Here is a 19,269-nt window from a genome sequence, read left to right as displayed (position 1 = left end):
GGCGTTGGGAGCCAAGTTCTCAAAGATTCCAAGATGCCAGTGTGTCCCCTTGTTGCCAGCTAAGCAATTTACCCCCTTCCTGCAAGGTCAGCAGGTGTTTTATCCTTCTCAAAGGCAAACAAATGAAGGATTTAGGAAGTCAGGAATCCTGCCCAGACTGACAGCTCCCGGCAGCAGGTGGGGCTGGCAGTGACAGATTGGCTGATGCTCCTTGTGGAGGTGGGTATGCAGCAGTCGCCCTCTTGACTGTGGTAGAACTGACTGCTGCACTGGGGAGACCACAGAGATTTTTTTTGTTTTGTTTCATGACACTTATTTCAGTAAAATTTCAAGATTTTGTATCGAGGAAGGTGATGCTTCCTAACAAACCATGGCCATTTATCTCTGCAGATTTTCCTCTCTTTTGTAAACATCAGTGTGCTGTTCATCAAAAAGGATCATGGCAAGGGTCTCATTTCATATCAGTCTTGTGCCCTCTTATTTAAGAAAGCTTAAGGCATCCTTTCAGATTTATCTCCTTAAATGATGTTGAGAACTAACTCTGCCAAAAAAAGCAATGCAGTCAATGTAATCTACAAAACTATCACATTTTGACAAAACAAAACAAGTAGGAAAAAACCCTCAAGCCTCAAAGCAGCTTTGGCACTGAACAGTGAGTCACATTCCCCTTTGGGGAGACAGACAGAAAACCTTGCCTTGTAGCCTTCAGCCTGATTTCTGATGCAGAAAGCAAGATGAACACAATCAGCCTTGCCTCCATTTCGATTTTGTTTGCATAGCATGTTCTTAATTACAGGCTGTTTCAAGAGCTGTGTGCTGTACACAGCCTCTGATAAACAGATAAACATAGCTGGCATGGTGGCAACTGCTGTGGAAATTGTCTGCTCTTCAGCACTGAAGAACTTCCAAAAAATTTTGAAAGTATGGTTAGTTAAATAATCTCTATATTTAACTGTGTGGAGTAAAGACAACTGCATTATTTCCTTTGCTTCAAGAACATCAAAATGAAAGAAATGACAGAAACTTTGTATAATAACTCAAATCAGAGGCCACTGGGGTGCTATGTGCTTGCTCTGTAGATGACAACAGAGGAGAAATTGAGTACACAGTTTCAAAGTACAGTAGCAAGGGAGGGTGAAAGTTAAACCAAACATTCACCATTATCATTAGAACTAAGCAAGCAATTCCCTCAGCATACACTCTTTATTTCTGCTTACATACTGCCCTGGGAAGGTGTGTTTTTCTTAAATGTGTAATTTGGAGTTATTTTAGTGTGCAGCTCTTTGTTTAAGGTTTCCCACTGAGGCAATCCAGGGAGCTGTCAATGCTCTTTGGAACTGGCCACAGTCAATTACCTGCATAAATCCAACGGGTCTTTTTCTGTCACAACTGTCCAAGTGACCTCTGAGAATCAGGTCCCACAGTTAAAGAGTCACATTTCTGACTACAAAACTCGCTGCAAAATTTCACCCATCCTCATTAGAATTCACAAACATGCCCCCAGGAAATGCCTGCTGAGTTGCTGAAGGCACAGAAGTGTTATGAGGACACCAAGGTAAGCATTACCCCTTTTTGCCCCAGTGATTTTTCAGTGAATGAACAGCTGAGCTCTGTATCCAGCTCTAATACTAAAATCTTCCTCCTTTCCATGACTAAGTTAATGGCAACCAGAGACCACCACCTTCAGCAGGGCCAACAAGCAGTCACAAAAAAAAGAGCAGGAAGCATTGCTATCACTGTTTTCTGTCCATCTGCCAAAATAACCTTGTAATTAGCTTATTAAAATTGTTTGAGACTCTCTACCTCAGGGCTTCTAGTTTGTTGTATGGAATGTCTAAGAAGGATTTTCAGAATGAATGTAAATCTATTCTCTTTGTTTCACACGATGAAAGGGCTCATTTTCACTGATCATCATTTGTCACTCCTGTGTGTTTAAATAATCAGAAGAAAGTAAGTATTTTTAAGTCTCTTCCAAATTCTTGAAAAGGAAATTTATGCTCATGGAAAATTTGCTTTGTAACAACATTAAGTCCCTCCAGGATAAGTAGTCAGCAGGCTGAAGTTAAGGAGGATCTCTCCCCAGTCCAAATATCCCTTGGGCATTTAAAGCAATCTTTACTCCAGTGAGGAGTCATCACTTTAATGAATGTTTGATCATTATTTCAATCAGAAGACAGTAACTACTGGAAGATGCACTTAGATAATGAGTGCTAATAAGAGAGCTACTGTGCTGAATTGCACCAGTGTCTGGAATTTGTCAGTGCTGTTCTCCAGGGATGTGCCCAGGGGATGCCATAAGTGAGGGCTGCTGTGCCACAAGGCAGTCAGGGATGGTACTGACTTGATTCTCACTAAGTCTTGTGCTTCAAGGGCATCTTCTTTTCAAATCTGAAGCCAGTCACATCCCACACACTCAGTTCTCTTCTCCCAAATGACTGAGCACAGATAGATGTAAATGCATCTGGTCTCACAAATCCTTCCACTAAAATGAACCTTGAGACTCTAGGAGAGGTCTAGAAGGCAAATTTGGCTCAACAAGGGAAAATAAACATTATGTTACAGGTTACATGTTGCTCAAGAGGGGTGGTGTGTAAAACTGGAAGACAACAGCCACTTGCAGGACAGAAAGGATGCTGGAAAGGTCATTACTCCAAGAGGAGTGATGAGCCTAGCTCCAGGCTCACTGTGTAACACATTCCAGAATTGACACATTAAATGCAGCATCAAATGTCTGCTGTGCACACAGTAACCCCTGTGGGCTCAGGCACTGTGTCTTTGGAGTGGTTTCCTGCAAGTCAGCTCACAGCAAGGGGAAAACATGACAAGCTTCCTGCAGACAGGTGTGTGGGAAGGAAAGCCCCACCCTGTGTCCCTAAGGCAAGGCAAGGTGGATTTGTGAGACACAAAACTGACAGTGCCAGAGCTGTGCCGGTGCCACATTGCAGTGCAAGGGAGGAGGCTTTCCCCTGGATGCATGGGACACATCCCTCTTACTCAGCAGAACTGCCCCCTGCTCTGAAAACTCCTTCAGGACCCCAACTCTCCCCCACAGGACTGGGACTTGTCTTCCTGGGGTCTTGGAGAATCAAGACTGCATTTTGTCCTGCCACCAAAGGGCTGTAAGTCCAAAAGCAGCCTCACTCTGAACCTCATGCCACTGGCATTTGCCAACCTCCTTCTCTTCCCAAAATCCCTGACAAGGTGAAGGAGGAACACCCAGCACAGACAGCTCTGCAGGGTTGTGGGTGCTGGCAGGTGAGCATGGTCCAGGCAGACCCACTGTGGAGAGGAGCCTGCTGTGATGCTCTGTGCAGCTTTTGCATGGGAAAAGTTCCTGGCCAGGACTTAAACCTCACATCCCAAGAACCCTGGGTGGTTTTGCTGTTTTCAGCACCATGACCAGCAGGTGGCTCTGAAGAAGGGCACCCAATAATCACAGCTGCACTCAGATAATGTCCTAAAACACTTCATACAAACACAGAATATTCTGAGTTGGAAGGGACCACAAGGACCAAGTCCAACTCATTGAGTCCAACTCTTAAATGAATGGCTCAGATGGGAATTGAACCCACAACACTGGCTCTCGGAGAAGCAAAAGCCTTCCTTGTTTTACATACATTTCATCTTACGGGTTTAAGAACAGTAATCTTAGTTTTAACTTAGTTTTAACTTAGTTTAACTTCTCCACTGCTTCTCTTGACACATTGAACTGGACATCTCACAAAACATTTCCCTGATCTGCTATTTTGATTTCCAGAAATAGCCAGTCCTGAACTGCTCCTGTCTCTACACTCAGGCCTAGAGCCCCTGCCAGGGCTGCAGGCTGTGGTACAAGTTTCCCTATCAAAACCTGGGTGTGATTTCCCCACACAGCTGCAGCAGAAACTACCTGAACAGACCTTGCATCAGCAGCAGGCCAGAAGGGGCTGAGAGAACGGGCTCCTTCCCGTGGCTACTCACGTTGTAAACGCAGGGTTGTACTTTGCACCAAGGTAGTAAGAATAAAGGTTGAACATCCCAATCATGAAGGCTAGGAACACCATGATGAAGATGACCATGAACTTGAAGATATCCTTCACAGTCCTCCCCAGAGAGATCTGCAGGGGGCCGAAGCTTTCGTTGGCTGGAAGAATGTAAGCAATGCGGGAGAAGCTGAGTACCACAGCTATGGCATACAGGCCTTCTGAAATGATCTGAGGATCCGAGGGGAGCCACTTGTTCCTGGCTAAAACAATACATGTACACTAGGTGTTAGTAACAAAAAGGGTTAGATGGAAGCTACTATGATACATGACCCTTTTCCAGACTCAATCTTGCATTTGGGTGGGAGTTAAAGAGAAAAAAACAACTTTGGAGCAACTGTTCACTGGACCACAACACGCTGTACAAAGTGAATTAGTTGCATTTTTCATATGACAAAGGCGGGAAATCACCAAATCACAGGGATTTACTGAAGCCATGCAGTGAAAAAACCAGCATGGTTTTAAACAAAATTGATATTTTCTGTTTCCTAATTAAATATCAACTCTGCTGTGCCTTCTCCATTTGATGCTCTTGAGATGGAGAACCAAAACCACAACACAGTGGAGTGTAGCTGTAGATTTGGATACAGGGCACTGTGTCAGTATTTGGAAAGGAAGCATTAGGGAGACCAAGATCTTTATCCCCACCATTAGATAAGAAAGTTAGGATTTGTTCAGATAAAGCAGGTATAAACATTGTGTACCATTTTCATGTTACCTCTAAATTAAAACCAGTTTCTGAACTGGTTAACTCTAGTTACTCTAATATTTTTACTTTAGAAAGTCCCAGATATCCATAATTTACCTAATCTGCTGAAATGTAAATATTTATACTAATATGCCTTATAAGTGTCCTTGCATCAACTGAGGTTCTTGATGGAAAGATTGTGACTCACAGTTAGAACATGTGACATCTTCAGGGCCACAGCAGTACACTTAGGCATTATTTGCAGTAATTTGAGCCAAAGGAAAAGCAGCAGATGGAGGAATTCACAGGATCTCACTGGGATATTCTGTTCTGGACCCCTTGCACCTTTGTATCATGAACTCACTTTAAATGGGTGAGCAGAAAGCCAGAGAGGGAAAAGCCACAACACCATCTCTGTGGCCTCTTGCTTGCAAGGGCAGAGAGGGATGCAAGAGGCTGAGCTGGTGGGGCCACCCAGATCCCGTGGCTCTGGAGCTGCTGTGGGTCAGGCACGTGGCTCTGGGGCTGTGTGGGACTTGTCTGCAGTGGAGGAAATGCTGCCTCAGGTCTCTTCTCTAGCCCAAGCACAGCACTAGAACAACCACCACACAGCCCTAGGGAGCAGGTGGAGCTCCTTGGTGCTCAGTCTGGAGCTCCTGCAGCCTCCCTGTGAGCAAAAATCCCTATGGATTCTGCCCAGGGTGCCATCTAGAGCTTGCAGAGCTCTGCAATGTCTCCTCACACACGTGTGAAGCTCTATTCATTTTTGTACAGCAAAGGAAAACCATTTCAGCCATCCAAAATAACATTTTCAAGGCACTGCTGTGGCTTGCATTTCCCAATGTCAGCACTTATAGGTGATACAGGCTCCACAAAAATGTAGGTTTTGATGAGCAGCAGCTATTTTTATTGCTATTTTTATTTATTTTTATAGAGGTGTTGGATGTAACAGAAATGCAGAGTTACTGCAGCCTCAGATTCCGTGTTTGTTCACACATCTCCTGCCTCTCTCATTTGGAAAAACCAAACAGATTAATTAATCTGTAATTCTGCTCACTCTGAGATTATGATTATCTGTTGCTCAAACTACATTTTCAGGATGTGATTGACCTGAATGTAGCTGTAGCACAAGAGCAGAGGCTGAATGAGGTTCAGATCCTTTCTGACTGCTTAGAAAGATGGCTGGAATGGGCAGATCTAGGGAAAATAATTTGGTTTGTTTAGGAAAAAACTATATAAATAGCAGAAATAAATAGCTTTCAGTAGTGCCACACATTAACCTAACAGAACAGGAAGTATTAGATAGTAAAAAGTATCTTACCATAGGTAAAGTAAGCAACTTCAGGGGGAAGGGTGACATTATTGAGGTCGTCATCTTGAACGTACTGATCTACGTACTGTTGTGCCTCGGACGCTTTAAGAAAAGCCATGAACCTGGCAGTGAACGATGCTACGAAGATGGACAGCATCCCAAAGTCCAGCAGATTCCAGAGATGCACCACATATTCACGTGGACCCTCTTCCCAGATCTCCTTGCACTCTGACCATATCATACCTGTGGAGGGATCAGAGCATCTGTAACTGGCAAACACAGAAGGTGTTTTTGTATTCACACAGATCTGTTTCCTGTTTGCAGTGGCTTCTAAGACTGAAGCAAGACTCTTTAATTAAACAAATTTATTGAGAATGTCACCTTTTCTTAAAAAGTAATACAACCTTTTAGTTAGTGTGTCCTTCCATGCTTATGAAGCAGAAATCTCAAAATGTCACTATATAAGTCAGTGGGAAAGCTGATTTCTGATGATGGCAGGAAAAGCACCGTTCAGAAATTCTGATGGCACTAGAAAATTCTGCTGCTGATACAGTCAGAAAAAATGCAGATTTCCTCTCTTGTCCCCAAAATGACCTTCCTACATCATTGCACTGAAGATGGCACTGCTTGTCTGCTGCTCTTTTCCTCCTTCCCTAAAATAATGGGTGTGTCCATTTTAAGAATGCCAACAGAACAGTTCAAGAATAAGTTTAGTATGATTGAAAAAGGGTAAGACAGAAGCTCTACCCATCCAATTTCATAAGGCTTTCTGTATTAAATAATGAATTTCCATATATTAAAGTCTGACCTACCACTTTGAAAACACTGAATTTAGCCCAAATTTATGATTTCTGACAACAGACTTACAAATGCCAACTTACTAAATGCTAAACCCAGTGAATTCAAGCATTTGACATCCATGCCCTGCTGGGAAGATATGGGGTGGACAAGTGAATTCAGTCAAAGTGCTCAGGTCAGATTCACCAATTTTCCCAAATTTCAGCACCAGCAGGACTCCAGGGCTGAAATCTTACTCCTGAATAGCTAAAGTGCTGGAATATTTAACCCACTGATAAATATTTCCTGTGCTCTACCCAGTCCTGTTTCCATAGCAGCAGCAAAATTCACTTTTAATCAAGAAGGAGCAGCGCCTGCCAATTTCCATGTGACCTCCTGCAATCTTCTCCTTTCTGTGAACTCCTTTCATCCTCCCTGCTGGAAGCTCTGGTGGTGTGGCATGTAAATGCATTTGCTTGGCTACTTCTGAACCTCCTGGAAGCACAGGGTGTCCCCAGAGGTGCTCTGGGAAGCCAGGTTACAGGGAGGGAAACAGGTCAGTGGGAATTTAGCCGGAGGGTGGAGGAGTGGAGTACTGCTGCTGTCACTCCTTGTGCATGGGGAAGGATTTAAAGAGAAAAAGGAAAGCTGGGTTATCCATAGCACCATCAGCCAAGGTCACAGAGAGCCCACGACCTCCACAGCCCTGGAATCTCCCTGGAGATCTACCCTGATATAGGTTATGCCCAGTATTGGTCTGTCTGGGAGAGAGCCTGAGATCTGCAGAATGCTGAGCAGGGGCGAGTGAGACTTAATAAAAAATAGCCTAAGGGAGAAGGTGGGAAAATTGGTTTCTCAGGAATTTTCCTGGAGCAAGGATGAAATATTAAAGAAACATTTCTACTTTGAATAAAAACCATTCCAGAAATGATGGATAGGAGCCATTATCCCTGTGCATTACACATGTGTGCTTTATGAAGGTATTAAAGCACTTAAGGAAATAACACATGCGTGGTAGCATTGCCCAACAAAGCACTTGCTCACCAATGACCAGAAATTACTCCCATCCAAATTTATTTCTAATTTTGCTCACCTAATATACCTAAATCACAGATTAATGAAGTAAGAAGTGTTTAAAACTGAGAAGTCTGAGTAAAATTAGAATCCCTCTGTAAAAGTAAGATGCTACTGGCCTATAATTTCCACTGCTCTTTTCCCCAACTTTGTGGCAATCATTTTTTAAAAATGTCTATTCAGGCCAAGTAGAAAAGATATAGTAATTACTTGGACAGTACTGCTGGGTAATTGAATATACCTTGTGAGAGAGTAATTCAAAGCTTCTCCTTAATAAAAGTATTGAGAAGAGAAAAATCAGGTAAAATGCAGGGGATGGGACATAAGATGAGGTGTAAGAAATAAGGAGAAGCAGTTAGACAAAGCAGCTCTGCCAGGATGTGATTATATTCCAGTGTGGTGTTCCTGAGGCCCCCAATGGCTCTGGCAGGGGTCATTTCCCTGAGTTTGATGCTCAGAGATGCAGGATATGAGCAGCTCCTGGGTCCAGCTTCTGCATGTCTCTTCTTCCCACAGCAGGGATAATCAGAAATGTCACCTTGATGGGAAATTCTGGTTTCAGAAGGGGAAGGAGAGTCAAGATACAGGCACAGACCATCTAGAAGAAAAATGGGAGTGTGCAAGAAGTGCTGCTCACCACCTGTGCACAAAAAGGAACAGTCTGACAGATTTTTATATCCTCTGGCCTGGTACATAAATCAGGAGCAGCTGATGTTGCAGAGTTGCCTTTGAGCCTTCCTGGGCCCACCAAAGGCCATTGGATTAGGAGATTAAGAGTGTTCAGATTGCATCTACCCAGACTTTAACTGCTGCTTTTGCAGTGGGGATTTAGAAATAAATCCCCTTGCTTTCAGTGCACATTTCTGCCCCTACTGCCCACAAGGAAAATGCCAGCCTTCCTCATTTGAAGGCAAGAGATGGGAAGGCCTGGCCACAGGGAAGAGGCAGCCAAGGCATGTAATGAGCCCTGGATGCATGAGCCAAAGCTGCTGTGCACCATGTACAAAGGGATGTTGGTCTTGTTTAACCTCATGAGATCCCCATGGTTCCTTAAACTTGTCTGGATGATGCATCCCATCCATCAGGTGTGTCAGCCCCAGCATTTACCAGCATTTAAGGGGGTGCACTTGAACCCCCTGCCTGTGTCATTAAGGCTGTATTAAATAACACTGCTCCCAGTACAGAGCCCTGAGGGACACCACTTGGCACTGATGTCCATCAGTGGAGAGTGGCTCCACAACACAAAGTGCAACCCTACAATAGCTTTCTTATCCATCTATCACCCATCAAATCCATCTCTCTGGTTTAGAGAGAAGGATGTTGCAGGGATCCATGTCAAAGACTTTACAGAAATCCAGTTAAATGACATCTGCAGCCTGCCCTTGTGCACTTACACAGTCACTGTATCAGAAAAGGCCACTAAGTAGGTCTATGTTGGCCATTTTAATCATATTTCTACTTGCATATAGGTATTTATAGTACCTATAAGATTTTAGCACCAGAAGTTTCTACCCTTAGTGCTTTTACAGGTCCAGGGTCACACACAGGGCCCAACAAGTGCAGGTGTCTGCAGGCCATGTGCACCAAACTTTCACCTCAGTATTGCTGAAACATTACTTGAAGCTTTAAGGAGACAAGCAGGTAAAATGGCCAGAGAAGACTGTCAGTGCAGATGTAGGCAGTCATTAGAAAATCTCATTATATCCAGGAGTCTGTACAATGAATCACCTTTCTTCTCCCAGAAAAGTGAAAACCTTCACTTTAAATGAAATGTTTTTTTCTTCATCTCTCAGGAACTCAACAAGCAGACAGATACCTACTGCCCATAAGAAAAAGAATACCTAGTTTAAAATCTAATCATCTTGTCCAACTGCTTTATTATAATTTTAAAAATATATCTTACAGTCTTACTCTATCCAGTCTGGCATCTATTCAGTATTTTCTAGCCTAATATCCTGTATAGGATTCTGATTATTGAGGGGACGGGGGACAAAGAAACATTGGCCAGGAAGTCATCAGATAGAGCAGCCATATCCTATTTTTCAGGGGAATTTAATGCCATCAGTACTTATGGAACAGTGGAATTACTTGTTGCAAGAAAAGAATGAAAATCATGGTGGTGAGCAAAAATAGCTATAGAGGAGGTAGAAAAAGATTCAACAGAGTTGATAAGCTCAATTTCCTGATAAATTCTCCCAAACTTGTTTAGATTAGTGGTTCAAACTAAGTGACCTGCCATGAGTAAATGATGCCTGAAGGAAAAGTGAGACATCCGAATTTGTCTGAAACTCCTTAGAAATTTAACCTGTGCATGTGGCGCACTTCTGCACTCAAAGGGTTCACCCACATGAATCCTTACTTTGTAATTGTTGAATAACTTAATTTCTTTTATGAGATTTGAGCACTGCACTGTCCATTCTCACCAGCAAAAATTTCATACTAGGAATTTCATAAAATCCAGCTCTTACTTGCCTAGCAGGTTTCGTCACTAGATCTTGGAGTGCATTACAAAAAAAGCAAATGACATTATACTCATTTTGCAGACAAAGACACTGAGGTTCAGTGAATTACAGTAGGATCCCATGGCAGGTTAATTAATCAGACTCATCACACCTTTTTCTGCTCACTTTGTCCCACAGTGAAGCCACAAGTTTCTATTATAATATTACCTTCTTTAAGATGTAATGATTAAACCATCAGAGCTCAATAGGCAACATCTATAGCATTTACAATGGAAAATGGAAAACTCAGGTAAATGAGAATTTGCTAAGCATCATGCAATGATTTCAAAAGTGGTGACCAAGATCAAAGTCTTCTTTGCTCCTCTTTTAGTCAAAACTTTTGACATCAACCTCTAGACTCATAGTGGGAGGTTTCAGTTTTGTGGAGTTTTCTTGGTTTGGGTTTTTTGTTTGTTTAGCTTGGGTTTTTTTTTTGTTTGTTTGTTTGGTTGGTTGGTTTTTTAATTTTTTTTTCTTTTTCTTGTCACTATGTATCATGCTATTCCTAATGAGGCTGAATTTCCACAGAGGACTTGTAGACATTTTGGTTTTACTTACCCAATACCCACTTCATGATCAGCAATTCTGTCCATGAGAACTGGGTTGTTTTGACCCTGAATATTTGTTTTGGATGATCTGTGATGGTCTCATTGGGGAGATTTTTGACTCCTTCAAACCGATCAGAAGCGTTCACTACTAACAGTCCAAGGAAGATTGTGAAAGAAACTGCATGAGCCACAAACTTCATGAAAGGACTCCGAAGGGTACGTCCCAGCTGCAATGGAACATATACAGTCATAAGGTTTTTTATGAAAACACCTCCTAGAAGTTTTTTCACTATAAAAATCTGAAACCTTTTGCCCACGGTGAAAAGGATTCAGTAATTGATTCTGGATCATTAGCTAAATAGGGTTTAGATTTGTTCAAGTTGTTATTTGCTGATACTAGACATTATGCATTGGGTAATTTTCTATGCATGGCAATGTGTTACAATGCCCCTTTAAACCCACATGCAGTATCTCATTGTCCTGGCCATATGGCGAGTGGAAAATGAAGAGACAGGGCATTTATAAGAGAGAGATGTTTGTTTGTGTCTGTGTTATATGAATGTACTAGTGTGTCAATATAAATTCTAATGATGGACACAATTGTCATCCTTAAATCATTGTTATATATTAGGATCTTTTATTAATGGTGAATTCCTCATTCATTATCAGCATGCAAGAAATAGCCTTCTGTTTAAATATTCTTTAGTAATGCTTTTCATATGCTTTGCTATGATAGTCTTCTCTCATAATTAGTACAAAAGCTAGAGAATTACTCCCAGAACACAAGGATTTATTTCAAGACACTAAGCCAAGAACAGGAGCAGCAGGTCTCTTCACTACGGATAATTGTTCTGTTCTTCTTGAAAACGTCCTTCATTAATGAATTTAAATATCACTCTTTTAATTTTACATTTTCTGTGAACTAAGAAAACATTACTCCAGAAAGATAGAAAGCATTTTCAGGAGCACTAGGGCTGAAGCCTGTAGTGTTGGACACAACAGGAGCAATGGAAAAGCTGGCCTGGATGGGGCCTTTCCAAACTCCCCTCAAAGCCAATTGGATTTTTTTTTCAGTATATTACTCATTGATTTATTCCCCTTGATGCCAAGGTATCATCCATTTTTTATTAATATCCACTGATTTGATAATAAAACTTCATAGGAAAAAGGACGTAAAAAGGAAATTACTTGTTTTCATATTTATCTCCAATAGCAGATTAATTCCAAGGAGCCCTGGTCTCTGCTTATGGCAGAACAGGAAATATTTCAAAAGAAGAAGTCTCTAGGTCTAGCAGAAATTCAAAGGAAGTCCTGGGATTCAGGGCTTTATTTATTTTTTTGATTAGAGTTTTTAAAATGTCAATAAAATATGTTATAAAATTGACAGAATGGGAAATCCTGTTGGAAGATGTGCATGTTTCTAAATACTGGAGAGACTTTTCATTAAAGAAAATTAAAATATCTGATCTTTCCCAAGGTCCTTATTAATATTCTCTGAGGCAAATAAGGATATGTTTAATTTGGTAGATACTGCACTGATTTGAAATCCAGGTTTATTTAATCTTGTCTAGGCAGACATAGAAGTGAATGAAGAGTGTTGAAACCAGTCTCAGTGGTCACCTGCAGTGAGGTCACCATTAGTGTAGTTCTCAACAGTTTTTTATGGTTGATGTTGTGTAGATTTATGCTTTGTAGTAGAATTTATAATTCCAGTACTGATGAGGTGATGGGACAGGTCTGAAAAATGTAACACAGTAATATTTCAGATGTTTTCCTCCTATGAGCTGGGAGAGTTCAGATTTCAAGAGTAAAGTGGAACAACAGCCATGGATCCTTAGCATGAAGTTTTTAAGAAACTGCATTTGCAATCTCTATGAGACTCATTTCTACCCTGAAATCACTGAAAGAGAAAAAGCACTACCTATTGCATCATGAATCCTCTCCACATAATTACACTTTTTCTGCTGTCTATAGAAGTGTAAAAAAGAAAGACCTTAGATTAAAGTAGCATAGTCTCAGTTATCAGAGAAATAATCCCATGTATTACAGAACCAAATGAATTCCATGGGTAATTTCCTTTACTGCTCTCATGTTTTAACAGAAATCTGCATTTAGTTAGCGTTCCATCAGCCATTTGTCCCGTTTATTACTGCAGAAAGCTTACCATTATTTTCTTGAGCTGATGCTTTTTATATCTTCTCAGAAATCTGATTTTTAGCTAAGGGCTACAGGTGTTGACTAAAATATTCCATAAAAAATTAATGAAGTGTCAATTCCTCCAGCCAGTCGAATGCTTTATGACAATAAGATTTTTCAAACAACATGATACAGCTAAACTCAAGGTGCGTAACTGCATGAGTGTATCGCTTTCTTGATTTTTTAGAAAATCAAAATACCACCTTTCATCAAACCAGGATTTCAGGGTAGTGTCTGGCTGTTACTACTAAGATAGAAACCCTGACAGCGTGTGAATACAAAGGTTCACTCTTAAGAGAGTAGATAATTTCATGACTTAGTATCGTATCTCTATGATAGGAAAATAATGAAACATACATTCATGTCAAAACAAAAATATGTTGTGTGATATCATTACAAAATTTTCCAAATGCTCATAGAGATGGGAACAAAAAAAGGATAGAAACCTTATAAAGAAAAAAATCCATTACTATGCTCAGAACTACAGCCAGAGCAGAAGCATGAAGGATGCTACTGTAGTGATCTCGTGTGTATTAGGGGTAAAAAGGTGCAGATATGGCTTAGGCAGAGGCAACCATTAAAGTTCCAGTTCTTAAACAGTTCAGAGTCTGTTGCAGTGGGAGCTGCAGCCCACAGATCTGCAGCATGGCTTCAGGAAAATCAGAGAACAGCCCAGACAATGAGGGCTGTCTATGAGTGACCTCTCAGGGTTGCAATGTTTGAACATGAACTTCAACCAACCTGGGAAGAAATAAAACACATCTTGAAGCTCTGCAGACAATCCTAACAGTGCCACTTACTCTTGTCATTGCATTTTCGGGCAACAGATTGTGCAATTTTTCTACCCAATCTCTTTTCTTTTTTGATCACCAATGAAAAAAATTTGGTGTCCAACATAAAAAGCAACAGTTTATTTCAGAGTCACCCAGGCCCTCAGGACATGGATGAGTCAGGAAGGATATTTCAGGATAGGATAGGCTGAAACTTCATGGGTCATGTGAACAGCCTGTGCATCCAGAAGTGAATTAATGACAAACACTAAAACTGGTTTTAATAAAGTCAGCTCTGTGCAACTGAGTGAAAAAAAAAAAAAAAAGAAAGGTTGAGGTACAAACTCCAGTCAATATATGTATCAAATTTTTGTGGGTAGTATTTGGTATGGTACATTCTAATCCCAGAGAGCTTTATTAAAGAAACTTTTCTGTTGGGGAGGACAGGCTTTAAAGTATGTTCCTAGCTAAGATACATCATAAAAATGTGACACGCAGTAGTGCTGCCCAGGACAGCTCCTATTGCAGTATTTCACATTAGAGATTTCCTCCATTTTTCTCACTGCCTTGGTCCAGAAATGAGCTGACTCACGCCCGGGCACCTGTGTGTCTCTGAAGACAGGCTTGATTTAAGTTAAATATCTTAACTGATTATTACTATGGAAAAAAATATTTGCCCAGTTGTGTAACATCAAGACTGCCTCCATCAGTAAAAAGCCAAATAAAACACTTGTAAAGTTGACCAGGACAAAACTGGGCTGCTCAGAGTGGAGATGCTGCCTGTGTAGAATTTTCTGCAATAACACTGTGAGAGGATATCAGGCTCTTGGATCAACCTGCAGCTGCTGAAATTAACAGTGATGATTTTGGGTGAGGTACCAATTCTTAGGGAAAAAATTGCGTTTGTTACTCAGTTATTTCTATCACAGGCCCCAATCAAAAATCAAGAATACATTGTTCTGATCAAGGTAAATGCATGCATTAAAAGACAATACCTGCCTGAAAGAAATTTCAATTGGACTTTGTGCTAGAAGGTTACATGTGGTTTTTCACAGTCTAGTGGGGTGAAAAGGAAGGAACATTGAAAAATGAGAATGCATGAAAGGTTTAGGATAATGAAATCAAAGCTGATGAAAAGTATCTTTCCCCCCTGTCCTGGTTGAGGGCAAATTTGAGAGGAAACCTCTGAATGAGGTCCTTCCAGAAAGCAAATTCAAGCAGTCCCTCCCCCAACTGGTTTGGGAAGAGATTTCCTTGGAGAAAAGTGGAAAAAACTGTTTACCTAACAGAAGTGAAATAATATTAAACAATAAAACTTTTTGCTGTTTGAAGAGATGGCAAACCCAGAAAAGTCCTTTTCATGGGGTGTAGCTCGGCCTGCTCAGTCTCTTATCAGAGCCTCCTGCTCTGGAAAGTGCCGAGGCCCAGGCCCCGGTGGGCCACAGGGGTGAGCTCCTGGGGTCTGTCTGGGGTTTCACTCCAGAGCAGGTTTGAACAGATCCAAAGAAAAAGGGGAAAAAAAACCAGTCTGGGGGATTTCTCTGCCTCAGTTCTCTAAAATCTGACTGCAAGCACAGGAGAGCTGCGTCCCGCTGTCTGTCCTGGGGGTACAAGCATCATAAAGTCACCCCAGGACTCCCCCCCTTTTTAAATTTTAATACACCTCCCTCAAGAAATTAAAACCAAGTAACTTTCTCAATAATTTCTTACTGCTGCTGTAAAACTGTTTTAGTTTTAGTTTTTAATTTTAGTTTTAGTTTTTTTAGTTTTAGTTTTGGGGGTGGAGGTTGTCTCAATTTCTTTCCCTTTAGTTTTTATGTTTTTCTTTTAAATTCTCCACTTATTTCTAGTCTAATTGTTCTTCCCACATATTGCTCACTTCAAATGTGGCTTCTGTAATTCTGAGACTGCACCACAAGTGTTGCTGTTGGCTGGTGTGCCAACTCCCAACACGTTCAACAGGGGTGAAGGAAATTAAACAGCTTCATAAACTTCTGCTAGACTGTGCTCTGACATGAGGGAATCGAGGTGGTAATTCCACACAACAATTCCTGCTACGATCCAGCCAAAACCTGGCTCTCACATGCACTTCTCTGTGAGCACCTCCTGTCTGGCACCCACGAAAAATGAGAGGCCTTGTGTTGATACATTCCAAGTGCTGGGTAAAAATGCCTGGAATGAACCAATGAACCCTGCACAGCACCAGGAGTTTGTACCTTGCTGCAGGGAGCGATCCAGTAGGCTATGGCGAGGAAGGGCAGCCCGATGGAGACCCCAAAGACAGCCAAGAACTTCACAGCTATGGATTGCTGCCGTAAGCCTGAGAGGTTTTCGTACCACATGGTGAGCAGCTGCTGCTGGCAGTTGGGGTGAGCAACAAACTGTGAAAAAAACAGAAATAAGGACATCAATGGCATTGTCTGAAGAGGTTGAGATTTCAGGGAATAACCCTGAACTTGCCCATGGAACATGACAGGTCATGTCTTTGTTGTCCAACAGAGAAACAGAAACCTGCAAACCAGGCACACTGGACCCCCAGGTACTGGCAGAATGTGCATCGCTTCTGCTCCCTGTCTCCTCTAGAGAAAAGCTAGTTTTATATGATTAAAAAGCAGAATGTCTGAGCCAAATCCCAAAATCCATCAGTGGTCAGCACTGACAAAATGCTTCTGAGTAAGTTACCTCTTGGGGTAAGACAGTGTACCCTGAGATTCAGAAAAGACACAGAGGTGCTTGGGAGTCAAGCTGAAAAACACCATGATGACTTTGCTAAGGACAGAGGCCTTTGACACAGCAGCTTAACACAGTGCTAATATTATATTGTTCTATTCACTTTGTAAAGACCAAAAGGGAGCCATTCTGCAGGGCTCTCCTGCAAGTTATGAGATCTGGCTGGTGTTTTGCTACTTTAAATGCTTTATCTCAGAGTACCTTTCAAAATATGACAGCTCATTCTTTACTGATAGGACAAAAGGACAAATTCAAAAGCCGAAGGAAAAGCTGTGGTGCTCTGGTACAGAAAGTACCTGTTTTGTACCCTGTAACTGAGACTCTTCTTCAGTTTACTGTTCAGAAGTAAAAAAGAGGTAAAAGAAAAGGCGAGCGTCAGAAAAGTGAAAAGGGCAATTTCTTGATGGTAAAATTACAGCACCACCAGATCCTACCTAACAGTCTTATAATAAAAGATCAAATTTCTTTAGTTCATATTGTTCTTTGAGGTGATTGAATTTAGAATGTGGCTATCTTTAATCACAAAGAAGGATAATTAAAATGCAAAATAACAGAAAGAAAAAATGAAAAAGAAGTATGTTGTTGATGCAGCTAATTGCATTAGTAGAACCAAGGGTTCCATTTATTAGTTCAGTAACTGAGTAAATGCTCCTAGGAGGGAAATGTAAAATGCTCTACTCTTTCAAAGAGCAGAACTTTCTGGAGGTGAAGGGGAGGATGAAGTTGGTCAAGAAAAGAATGAGAGGAGGAAAGCAGAGGGACCATGCCTGGCAGCTGCCCCTTGCCCTGGATCAGCCCTTTAAGCTTCACCCAGCTGGAGGATTTCAGCTGTCATCTGTAGTTTTCTTGGGACTGAAAAGCAGAGAAAATTCTAACTGTGCTCTCATCTTCACTATCCTGAACCGATTTGGGAACTTAATGGACTCTTTTTTGAGATGTTTGCATAACAAAACTGTTATTGTTCAGGAGGAAATACAGTTGCAAAGTAATTAGGATTACTCTGGAGTAACACTTTTCCTTCATTAATAGCACATTAGCAGCTGTTTAAAATACACTTTTGAGATGAATTAGACTTTGGGGTCTACATTTCTCAAAAAGAAAAAAAAAAACCAAAGAGACTCTACACCTTCCACTGAATAAATCAATCAGAACTAAGAAAATTGATGGGTAGGTTTAACCTCCTTTATCTTTAGAATATTTTCCTGGAAATATTAACATTTTAATATGCTTTTTTTTAAGCTGCTTTCATGAAAAAGAGGGCTTTCAAAAAAAGATTATTATAAGTCATGAGTCCTTGTCCTTCTGAGCATTTAAAGTTTAAGGCTGAGGTGATGACAGGAGTATTACAAGGAGGCATTACATTCCTAATGCCCGCTGTTTATGTTTGTCCTAGTGCTGCTTGGGCTTGTTATCTTCCTGGCAAAGGGACAGAAACATGAAATGGAAGGAAGCTCGTAGAGAATTGATCCCTTTTGGAAATTTTATTTTCAGATATCATGAATTCAACAACACTTGTAGTGACTCATGGAAAGGGAAATGACCATGGTGAGTGTGCAGACTTCTGGGATGAAGGGCCTGAGCAATATCCAAACTTCCTCCTCCTGTTGAATTGATCACTGCATTATGAGAATTGATTCAAACAAAGAAATCCAGTTGTCCTTGGCAATGAGACAGCCAAAGACTTCTGGTTGGCATTTCAGAGCCTTCATCAGACATTTTAATCTGTCCATTTTTTCACTTGGTCTGGAAACAGCTAAAATGAAAATACAAATATAGGAAATTTGAGAAGGAATTGCCATAAAACCCAGTTCAGTGGAACAATTTATTTTGTACAAGGCAATAAAGACAGGCAGAGGGCCATAGAGCCTAGAGGGTGTTCATCTGCCATCTGTTTGGCCCATATCCTCCCATTCCCCACACCACTCAGGATTTTGCACTCCCAGGCCTGCTCCTGGGTCAGGGGTCTCATCAGCTCCTCTGGACATCTCAGCCCTCACTCTAGACACACTGCAGGCCCTACAGAGGAAGCTTACCAGATGAAAACCAGGGAAGTGGTATCCTTAACACTCAGGGAAAACTGAACATTCTCAAAAAGTTGAACAAATTCAAAGGAGAAGAAGGGAAGGAAAGGCTGGAAAGCCTCATCCCTTGCTCCTCCTCTAACAAACTGGGTGCAGTTACTAATAAACACCCAAAACTTGCTACTGGGACTGGGAGGCAGGGCAGGACAAAGAAACCACAGACCGTACATGTCTTGAACAAACTCCAGGACCTTTGTAAACTCCCTGTAAATCATTATCACCATGCCCAGCAATATAGCTATTCTGCCCCTCTTCTGCAAAAGCTACATGTTAGAGACAATACTGGAGCTGTCTCCAGGTGAGAAAAGAAGCCTGGGGACCAGAAAGGTCTTAAAACCTCAAAAAAGCCGAGGGACCAGAGACACATGAAGGCCTCTACCAGAGAGACATTATGAGTTCAAGCAGCATGGATGTGACTGCTTTATCCCAAAACAAAGTGAAACCAAATGCAATCAGTACAGGCTTTCTCCACTTTCTCAAGCTCGATGTTGGCAACCAAAAAGTATTTGTCCTGGTTTAGGGCAAATTTGGGAGGAAACCTCCAAATGGGGTCCCTCTAGAAAGCAAATT

The 19,269-nt window shown here is 41.4% G+C and overlaps 1 protein-coding gene across 1 annotated transcript in view; it reads right to left on the bottom strand.

Moving 5' to 3' along the window:
* Positions 1–19,269, bottom strand: part of TRPC7 (transient receptor potential cation channel subfamily C member 7) — a 95,971-nt gene that overhangs the window by 13,014 nt on the left and 63,688 nt on the right. Inside the window, exons 8-11 of the mRNA XM_086852167.1 lie at positions 16,105–16,269; positions 10,933–11,149; positions 6,032–6,265; positions 3,961–4,225 (exon numbers count right to left, since the gene is read on the bottom strand). Of these exons, the coding sequence (XP_086708293.1) occupies positions 3,961–4,225; positions 6,032–6,265; positions 10,933–11,149; positions 16,105–16,269 (881 nt within the window). The remainder of the gene's footprint in view (positions 1–3,960; positions 4,226–6,031; positions 6,266–10,932; positions 11,150–16,104; positions 16,270–19,269) is intronic.

This window comes from Cyanistes caeruleus, chromosome 15, assembly GCF_971803275.1.
Source record: "Cyanistes caeruleus chromosome 15, bCyaCae1.hap1.1, whole genome shotgun sequence".
NCBI lineage: Eukaryota > Metazoa > Chordata > Aves > Passeriformes > Paridae > Cyanistes > Cyanistes caeruleus.
Note: the sequence above shows the minus strand (reverse complement) of the source record. Positions and strands in the feature narration are given on the sequence as shown.